Source organism: Polyodon spathula, unplaced genomic scaffold, assembly GCF_017654505.1.
Source record: "Polyodon spathula isolate WHYD16114869_AA unplaced genomic scaffold, ASM1765450v1 scaffolds_825, whole genome shotgun sequence".
In the NCBI taxonomy this organism is placed as follows: Eukaryota; Metazoa; Chordata; class Actinopteri; order Acipenseriformes; family Polyodontidae; genus Polyodon; species Polyodon spathula.
Genome location: NW_024472312.1, coordinates 55,552 through 65,988, shown reverse-complemented (window position 1 = coordinate 65,988; position 10,437 = coordinate 55,552). Strand labels below are relative to the sequence as shown.

The window sequence follows — 10,437 nt, the reverse complement described above, 5'->3', positions numbered from 1 at the left end:
TCCTTTGAAGCTTTTATTTTTGGTTATTCCTCCCTTTTCCCAAACACATGCAAAAGAATAAAAGTTTGGTGTAATTTTCTGGTCAAACAAGAAATCATATACATGTACAAAAGGACCCTTTTAATTCGGCACAAGTTTTATTTAAAATGCCTCCATTCTGAAATCTGATTTATAAAGAGGTTGGGTTCTGAAGGAAATTATGCTTGAAGAATAATTTGGCAAAACTGTTTTGAGAATAGTGGATGCAGGATGTAATAACACATGATATTTATATAGTGCTGTTTTTTGTTGAGGAGAGATGTCTCCTTTAGCTGGATTGTGGATTAAAGTGAAAAAGTAAACAGATTTAAATTCCCAGCATCTGAGTGTGAAGCTTGTTTAACTCCGAGTACCTTAAAGGCAGACTCTGCAGCAACGGCGTAAATAAAAAACGACATCGCTGTTAATGTTGCTTTATTACAGTTTGCAGTTCACAGTGAAGAGCAGAAACCAGCACCAGTTGGCACTAAAGCAAAATTAAATTATAATTGGACACTATACTAAATATTATATTAAATTATTTAATATTTTTTTATATGTTTTATTATATTAAAAAAAAAAAAAAAAAAAAAAACATCACATGAATAGCGAGGAAGTGGAGTTCCGGTCAGCATGGAATTACAGTGGCTTCCAGATCTGAAAACTGGTGCCAGTGTACCTTATGTGCATCAAAATTCATATGATCTAAATATCTTGAAGACAATAGAAAAGGAATAAAAGGTTTTTGTTTTTTTAGCAGAAACTACCATCAGTGCAAGGTGTTAGTGGGTAGTACAAATACTCTTGTGTTTGGAGTTGAAACAGTGGCGGGAGTTACCAACCACACGCCATTATGGAGAGGAGAGCAAGGCTTCAGATATTAACACTGATCGAGAGAGAGCGCGTCTCCATGCGCTGGCGACTCGACCTCTCCAGACTCGATCACAGACTCCAGGTTTCAAACGATTAGGGGTTTTATTCCTACAGGCAGGTCCCAGTTATTATTTTGATGACTGTCACAGTAAAAAAAACAAACAAACACGTATTTTATTTGTATCCACGTTAGCAATAGCAGCTGATCTACAGAATAAAACCCGATGGCAATGCGTGTATGCAGCACACAACAGTACGAAAGACTCCACAGTTCAACGAATGCGTGGATTTCAGCAAAGAGAGCGAGGGCGTTTAAACACGAGAAACGCATTTTTCGGGAAGTTGCCGTTCACATTGTGGATCTTTGCAAGTCACACTTTGAGAGACATGTTAGCAATCTCACATGAAAGACAATAATTGACGTTGCATTGAAATCTCTCTCTTTATTGTTTAATGTTTATTCTATTTCTACTGCTTCGTTGATATAGTACAGCGTGTACAGAGCATTTATTGTCCTATCTGAAGCAGCTCAGAGAGTCTGTGCGTGACAGGGCAGGACACAGCGGCTGTGTGGTGTAGTGCAGACACATCAAACAAAGCTGCTTAGTCTCCACCTCTATCGCTCCAGCTCGTCGTTATAGAAAAGTTAGACCGGTCCGCAGATTGATCAACAAGCTAATAGCTTTTAACCGGTCGTGCTGGTTCGATAAACAGCAATGCTGGCTGAATTGGTTAACGAATATCGATGATATCAAGTACGAGTTGAAGTGAAACAAACATACAAATAAATAAAAATCCTGTAAATAACGTTGTTGAAGCGACGCCATTGTGGCTCCAGGACAGGGCTGCATTGCACCGCTAAGCTATAGAGATCGTGGAGCCCACATGGCGAACACGGCGCGCCAGTTTCACGCTGCCTTCTAAACCTTCCCCTGGTAACCATGGCACCCAACACAAGAGAGGGGGGGGGGCTTTTCGAATGCGAGAGAATCTCTCAGCGCTCTAGAAGCGTCGAACGAGCTGCGTCACACAGGGCGAGAAGCGAGGACAGAGACACGCGAGGAGGAGTGCTGCTCGTGCTCGGCTTTTCACTTCATTCAAAAAAAAAAAACACACAAAACAACAACCCGTTCAGAAAAGAAACCCCCCGACAGAGACCGAGATGTGAGTGGGGGTCCGGGGGGGGGGACGCGCCTTTGTAATTGTAGCTGGATATTATATTTTAAATAGGGTTGTGCAGGCTGAAGCCAGGGAAGAGCTCGTCCGGGTCACACGCTAGTGAGGCGGGCTGCAGAGGGACGGAGGGCCGGGGCGGTAGGCCTCGCTTTTTTTTTTTTTTTTTTTATTTTTTATTTTTTTAATGAGTAAGAGCTGCTGGAGAGATAATCCTCGGGGTCGGTTTGTGTGCTGCGGGTTATATGCATGTCAGTTTCTTGGGTCCGAGGACTGTACGTTGTTTTTCGGGAATGTTTAGCCGCGTCTCTGCATCGGTACCGGTTTCACTATCCCGACAGATTCGCGGGTGTGTATATATATATATATTAGATAAATAAGATGTTTAAGAAATCGGATGAACAAAATCTGATAGTTTTTAAAGAATGTGTACAGCGAGTTTATGAAAATGTGAGCGTTGTGTGTCTGAAGGCGGCCGCGCGTTTTGCAATTCGTGATCAAATTGATTGCAGGCGATTTATGATGAGCCCTTCGGAAATTAAACATCTATAAAACACAACTGTGCACATTTTGTTAACTCCTTAAATTAAGTTATTGGTTTTGGATTTTGTGAAGGGCGTTAAACTTCAGCATGAAACGTGATGGGCATGGGAGATATATATGTATATAACGTGTTATTTTCGATGAGTTAGCATATTAAACTGTTTTGTCTCATTCCAGTTATGAGACTGCCTGTGCTTCACGTACAGGTGCTCAGTTATTGGCCAGAAGCCACAGCCGTCCTCATTGCGTTTGATTTGAGTACCTGGATGTAGTTAAAATTATTAAAATACATCGTTTAACATTTAAACTTAGACGGTAGGTAGTGCATGGCTTTTGTTAGTGGTTGATATCCACAGTATTTAGATTTTAATATGCTTTACCTTTGTACCTGGAACCAAAGAAAAGTACGTTATGTATTTCTAGGAGGAACTGAAATCTTTATCGCTCATGATCCTGCTTCAAAACATCATGGAATTAACCTTTGGAAGTGTAAGGGTTAAGACATGAAAGAAACCTTGCAGCATAGTTAATGAAATATTTTTGCCCTATCAGTGTGACCTCATTCATATTGTATGAATCCAGTAATAGGAGTGATAATGTAGGTGATGGCTAATTATTCTGATCTCAATCATGGGTACGACGCGAGTTTAGAATTCTCTGGTGTGAGACTCTCAATGTGCGGTATGTTGCAAACACAGGCAACCTAATACTGTTAAACCTGCTTTAAAAAAAAAAAAAAAAAAACCCGCCCAAGTGCATTGTGTTTTTAATCAAGTTAATAGCTGACGGATCCATTGAACTTCTTTGTTACATCACTCTGGGGATCCCAGCTTGAGTTTTGAGGTGCTATACAACTTTGTAAAAAAAATTAACAAATCAATAAAATAAAAAATAATTACATATAACATCACGTTTTTCCTGTTGCTGTCATTGTTCAAAAAGTTTTAAAATAATTATTAGCTGCTCAAACTGAAAGAAAGAACAGCGTATTTTCTTGGACTGTGCTGCCAGTAGCTGAATGTAATCACATGTTCAGGTGATGCATGTCACAGTGCAGTAATGGAAACTTGGGTAGTCTTTAAACATCCTTCAGTGGGGGAGCGTGTGGTTTTTCTGTGTACCTGCTGCTAATATTTCGTAAGCCAAATCAGCTGCCAAATTCTGATCTTCAGTGAACTCATTGGGGAAAAATCTAACAGTACCCTAAGATGGCTGCCATATTGGGGGTCATGTGACTTTTTGGTTTCCAAATGATGACATCACACCTTGAGTTTTTTGCTTTATACTTGGTGCACATGTTGTACAAGATAAATGATTTATGCCACAAAGATGCCGCCGCCACTCGGACATAACTTGCCGTAGTGACATAATAATTTCAATGCCTGCATGCTAAATGCGCTGGTGACCTGGCCTTCCACATTGCAGTGATGTGATCACATTTCTTGAATATAGAAACAGCACACTTTATGTTCTAATGTACAGGCCATGTTGCCATGCAGTAGATGCATTACATTTTGCCCCAGTGGTTGCATGGTTTTTGTTCATTCTCCTGTTTCTAGTTGCGTTTAGCCATGTGTAACAGTTTAAAACGGGTTCAAGACTTTTTGCATTAGAGAGGCAGTTGGATTTTTCACAAGTATACCAGCATAACCGAACGAGCTTCTCGGCCTCCCTGTTGCCGCCCGTGGCACTGCAAGCAGAACGAATCTGCGCCCATCACATTTTTCAGCTTTTCTGTTTTATTGCTGGGCATGCAAGGTGCTGTAGACCCCAGTCACCACATGAGGTATGACAGCTCCCAGAAGCACAAGGTTTGGTTCGGACACTTCATTTTGAAAGGTCAACATCTTATTCTGAACTTACTCCAGTCACCCTGGAAAGTGCCCTAAGCTGCCAGTGTGATTCCTCTACAAACACAACGGAGCTCAAGCCAAGCCTCTCTTGCATTTGAATGTTTCTCTTAAACGCCGTGCATATAAAATGTAGCTTTCTGTTTTATTTTGACCTGTGCTTTGATTTCCACCTTCTCTGTAGGCAGCCAGCTACTGGAAAGTGGTATGACAGAAGGGACTCAGTCTTTATTGAGTTTTGTGTTGAAGACAGTAAAGATGTCAAAGTTAATTTTGAAAACTCAAAGCTTAGTTTCAGGTAAGCTCATTCTTTTTCATATATATATATATCACACACACACACACACACACACACACACACACACACACACACACAATGTACAGTAAACTAACTAGGTTGGTTTGTGGCTACGCTCTTCTAAAGAAAGCTTCTGATACCTCATTGACATGTGCCAAGTTATATTGTTTTTTACTGGTGCAGTTTTCACTTCCCATATAAGGTGTAACACGTTTCTGGTTTCCTATACAGTGTACAATGCAGTGACGTGTCCTTTTGTTTTTCTTTGTAGTTGTCTTGGAGGAGTAGATAATGTTAAATATCTAAATGAACTTGACCTTTTTGATGCAGTTGATCCAAATGTAAGTATATTGGGTGATGCACCATGTCCTGCAACGCGTTCACATTTTGTAACTGGTTCTTTTTATTCAAAGAAACATACTTCAAATAAAGAGTACTGTTGGATGAGTTATTGTCACTCTACAGCATTTTAATTGATTGTAAATTTAAAACAGGAGCATGTCTTTTGAGCTGTTTTGATCTTTTTCAGGTATCCAAACACAAACGTACTGACAGATCTGTTTTGTGCTGTTTACGGAAAGCTGAAGCTGGCAAGTCGTGGCCTAGGGTCACAAAAGACAAGACAAAGGTTGGTCGTACAGAGGATGGTAGAAAGTAAAAGCAGGCAACCAGCTGGATTCTGCACTAGTGTAGGGACCATTAGTCTTCACTGCATAGTAAGCAGTCAGAGGAGGTGAATGTTGGATGTAGTTTACAATACATTATCGCTTCTAGTAAAGATTTCCTGAATATTGCTAGTGTTGTCCATTTACATAACTGTTTGCACATACACATGTGCAGCCACTGTGACGAGTTTTGTCTGTTTAACACTTGACCTTTCAGTTGTCCTTATATGTAGAGCTGTATTTTGTCCTAAATATTGGATGGACCTTTTTTTGTTATGTATCCACAGCTGAACTGGCTCAGCGTTGATTTCAATAACTGGAAAGACTGGGAAGATGATTCAGATGAAGAAGTGTCCAGCTTTGATCGCTTCTCAGATGTAAGTAGTGCTGGCTGTAGGATTAGAGTGGATCATTTTAAATGTTTTGTGTTGTGATCTGATTATACTTGTAAGCTCTGAGCACGGTTGGGCCCATGGGGAAACTGCTAGGGAACAGCTAGACTGTTAAAAGTAGTGGTGCTCACTCAGTCATATGTGATCAAGTATTCAGCCAGTACCACAGCTGGGAGGCCCTCTTTATTGGACGGAAGGGTAAATCTAGGTGTTCAGCTTTATGTGGGAAATATTATGCATGAAAATATCGGATATGGTCTAGAGAACTGATAGGCTTGTCTGGTTTTTAGAATAAAATATATATATAAAAAGATTACATTGAGTTACATTAAGTAATGTTGATGTAATTTCACGGTAGACGCCTATAGCATGGCGTATAGATCCTTGGTGGGAATGTTACTTGCATGCAACTCAATGTAATCTTCTCTTCAGATGATGAACAACATGGGAGGTGGTGAAGATGACTTGCCAGATGTCGATGGAGCAGAGGATGTAAGCAACAGTTTATTTTTTAGGTCTTGTAACGATGTGTAAACGGCAAAGTACTTAAGGATTTTGGAAAGCTAAAAAAAGACTGCAGGTGATGCTGTGTTTTCTAGTGCCTCGTAGGACTACTCATACTTTCACGTATGCTAATTAAATTAATATCTGACATCAACAGTCATTATCTGTAGATCGTCAGCTGCAGCAAAAGCTAACTACAGGTGGTAACTGCTGATGAGAATGTTAATGCTTTTATAAACTGGAGAAACTGTCAGTGTGTGAATACCTGTTGCTTTTATATTTTGCACTCTAGGCTGCTTGACATTCAAGTCTGTAAGTTTCAAGATTCCCATGAAGGCGTGTACTGTAGGATAAAGACCGCTCTATTTAGAACTGTTCCTGAGATCCTGTGCATTTTAAACTGTGCCTGCCCAGTCTTGTTTTAATCAGTGTAGGTTTGTTGCAAAATTTCAGTTTTCCATTTAAGTTTCATTTAATATTTAAATGTTTCTTTTTTTTGTTTTTTTCTTCAGGAGGAATCTGCTGATAGTGATGATGAAAGTAAGCTGAAATATTTATTCTGGTTTCATGTCTAAAAGCTTCTAAATACAGATTGCGTCTAATTTATGTGATCCTTGTTTCAATTCTGGGTTGTGTTTGAACTGCATGCCTGTCGTATTGGTTTTCATTTTATCAATTATTTTCCTCCTTCGTTAACCTTTTTTTTTTTTTTTTTTTTTTTTCTAGAAATGCCAGATCTGGAGTAAAGAAACATATGAATACTTATACAGCTGGAAAGAAGAATTCACAACTGTTAAACAAAAAAACAAAAAAAAACAAACTAGATTTGAGTTGGTAGCTGTACCAGACTGTTTCTTGCATCTTTTAAAGCCATTCTCACCCAGTATAAAAGGCTTCACTGAGGGTTGATACACACCATTGTACTGGCCTGTCTTAACTCCATTGACAGTGCTGTACTTAAATGTTTTGTTTATGCATGGGATAGTACCAGACTCTTCATAATGAATAGTTATTTGTTTAAAAACAAGCTATGGTGAAAGGTGTGTGAAAAGGTTTGACATGAAGTGTACAAATTAAAAATAAACCAATTGTTCTTTTTACGATTCACTATCACTTGGGTAATATATTTAAGTTGTCTGGGATTGTTCTGATGTCCTGATTTATCAAAAAAGAAACAACTGAAGGATTTCGCAAACTACAGAATCAATTCAATGGTTTGACGTTCTAGTAGCATTCGTTCATGGTGTTGTCTGAAATTCATTTTTCCACATCCTTTCGTCATCTAAGACAGAGTTCTTGGGTTGTTACAACATAAGCAATCTTAAGTGTTGTGATAAAACTGCAAATAAAGGGAGCGACTCCCTTTTCCACATTCTTAGTAAACTTTTTAATATGTAGGATTTAAGCATTTTTTAATCCTGATACAGTAGAGTTTATTTTTTGTAGTGGTGCCTGCTTACATATCCATCGCAAATTGATGTTTTTTTTCCAGGTAATTGGTTTTAATTGCAACGTTAAGTAAATTAATTTATAAAACATGTTTAAATATTACATCCACTACTATATTGTGCTAATCCCAACTACTGCAAGTAGTTACCATGTGTTAAATTGTTTTATCAGAGTAAAAGGATGCAGTTACTTTGAGACAAATTGACAATGCACATTTCTTGCTTCCAAAAAGAAAACATTTTGAAGATCAATAATGAAGCCTGTACATTTTGGTATTTGACCCTCGGACCTACACAACTGTTTAGCAGAGTAACTGCAGCTGTATATGTGTTGCTTCTGTCTCTTGAAAAAGTGAACTATATATACATTTAGATGACCAAATTGTATTTGCACTGTCAGAACAAGAATACAAGTGATTTAAAAAAAAAAAAAAAAACTGTTCACGGTATGTGTGTCAGCCTGCCGGTTGGAGAACTTCAGTTTATGTTGAATGCAGTGGATTTTTTTTTTTTGTTGTTGTCTACATCTTTCTAATAAACTGTGTGAGACTCACATATTCCCTTTTGTATTCCTGCTTACAATGTTACAGTTCTTGTTGTAGTCGTCTGCCAGGGGTTTTTTCACAAAATATTTTTCGTGGCCATTTATGGTTGGTTTCACGTGTCCTGATTAGCACTAATCTTGGATTACCTAATGTAACAGTTTTTACAGCATCACTGTTAGACCATTTCTTAAAATAATAATACTCTGTCTCTTCTGTGCTTATTTGGGGAGAAAATTATCAAGACACTTGCTTTTTGTTATATAAGAGTTTATCAAATAGTATTTTTTATGAATACCACAAAAAGGCAGTAAAGTTGTGTTGGAACTGAACTCCAAGCTACATGCTTCAATTTTTACGACCTGTCTGTTTTGGGGCCAAAACAAGTTAGTTATAAATGGGGTCCATGAAGATTTTTTCGTTTGTTTGATGGGAGCTGGCACTGGAGCACAAGAACACACAGTCTGAGTAAATGCTGTATAGCGTGTGCTTGTGTAATTTAGTTACCTGTCTGTCAGTGCTCCTGTACTGACATCTGGTCAACCGGACTCCAGAGGGAGATGTCAGCGGTCCACAGATCAGACACAACACAAGCAGCAGTGGTCCCTATAGGGGCTGAGAGAGCAGAGTCTCCCTGCAAAGTGGATTCCTGTATCAGCTGAGGGTTATGTTCAGACCATCAAACTCACTTGAATTCAGACTCCGACCCAATTAGCTCATTTTTTTCCCCCAATCAATCAATTTTTTTTTTTTTTTTTTTTTTTTTTTTATATAAAACTTATGACATTTATAAAATATGATTGGTTCTCAGAATAAGCTGTGTTTATGTTATTCAGAGTACAACTGATAACCTATCAACTAGCTGTCTTGCCTATCCTGACTGAAACTGATACAAGGAGATGCAGCTACAGAAAACACTAGGGGTTAAATGTGCAAACCATATTCAGCCGTGAAGTCAAGTTACACAAAATGAATTGCCTTGGGTATGTTTCTGTATCGTGTACGATAATTCAAGAGTGCTATTTGTTTAAAATGTGTGGCTTTTAAAGTATTAGAAATTTAATAACTGCATTCTCAAAAAACAAATTATAATTAAAATAAGTAATTTCAGTTGCAGTAATTCAATAGAAACGGTGCCACAAATCTGGTTTAATGATTACTATAGGCTGGGGTAAAATTCTTTAATGTCAAATCAGAGAGACTGATAATAAGCATAGTAGACTTTATCACGGTTCACCAACTCGAAATAAGACTTACAAAAGCGTTCGTTATAAAACGTGTTTGTGCAGCTTGATTTACAGTATGTGTCAGAACATTCCAGCACAATACAGCGATTTACTTACACGTAACTATGGATAATGGCATACGATTAACAACGTGATAGTAAATCAGGGGGCAGATCAGTTTTCACTGATGGTCTTAACCGGAGTGTGACAATAACCGAACTGACTCCCAGCATGCTGGCTGCGACAAGGTGGCGATAACAAAAAGATAGATTATAACGATATTAAGAAACACTGTTTCACGCAATTATAAACGCTTGTGTGTATAGTGTTGCTGCTGTGTAGTATTAATCTGATCCGCTTGACATCACAGAAATCACCAGCTTTCCCCCACCAAAGAAAAACCAGCCGACCTTCCCTAACACAAACGGGACGAAAAAAACACGGATTAAACGTTTGTTTCATCTCACTTCTTATCTGAAACACGCGTCTGCTCAAATCAAGAAAAAATAAAATAAACATCACTGTTAAACTGCATTGGATTGCAGCCCGAGCTTCTATAATATGGGTATGTGTTTACAGATTAATTTTTTTAAAGCCTGTCCGTTAGCTAATTTCTCAACGGCTATCTATTAATTGAAATCCATTTTGTTTCGTCCCACGCCTCCTGTTTGTATCCCTCTTTCTCGCAGACCGTGTGCTTTATCACTTCCTGCAGAGCGCATCGGTGTCTCCAGTGTCCTAAAGGTATCCAGATTAGCGTCTCTCTTTCTTTTCAATGTCTCTTCTGTCAGATACAGTGGTTGGGAATAAGTGGTCCTCTTGAGAGGATCAGCAGAAATTAAACGAGGCGTGCATGACAGTCCCAGCTTCCTCAGTTTAACTCTTATATTTCAAATTATAACAGG

The 10,437-nt window shown here is 38.6% G+C and overlaps 2 protein-coding genes across 2 annotated transcripts in view; both read left to right on the top strand.

Annotated features, from left to right (window-relative positions):
- Positions 1 to 1,888: 1,888 nt before the first annotated feature.
- Positions 1,889 to 8,317, top strand: LOC121309010 (prostaglandin E synthase 3-like). Its single transcript, XM_041241841.1, has 8 exons — positions 1,889 to 2,055; positions 4,642 to 4,755; positions 5,027 to 5,096; positions 5,285 to 5,383; positions 5,708 to 5,797; positions 6,245 to 6,304; positions 6,829 to 6,856; positions 7,043 to 8,317. Coding segments are annotated over exons 1-8 (483 nt in total). The 5' UTR covers positions 1,889 to 2,053; the 3' UTR covers positions 7,063 to 8,317.
- A 1,469-nt stretch (positions 8,318 to 9,786) lies between these two features.
- baz2a (bromodomain adjacent to zinc finger domain, 2A) overlaps positions 9,787 to 10,437 on the top strand; it is a 28,278-nt gene continuing 27,627 nt past the window's right edge. Inside the window, exon 1 of the mRNA XM_041241837.1 lies at positions 9,787 to 10,097. Within this exon, the coding sequence (XP_041097771.1) occupies positions 10,094 to 10,097 (4 nt within the window). The 5' untranslated portion in view covers positions 9,787 to 10,093. The remainder of the gene's footprint in view (positions 10,098 to 10,437) is intronic.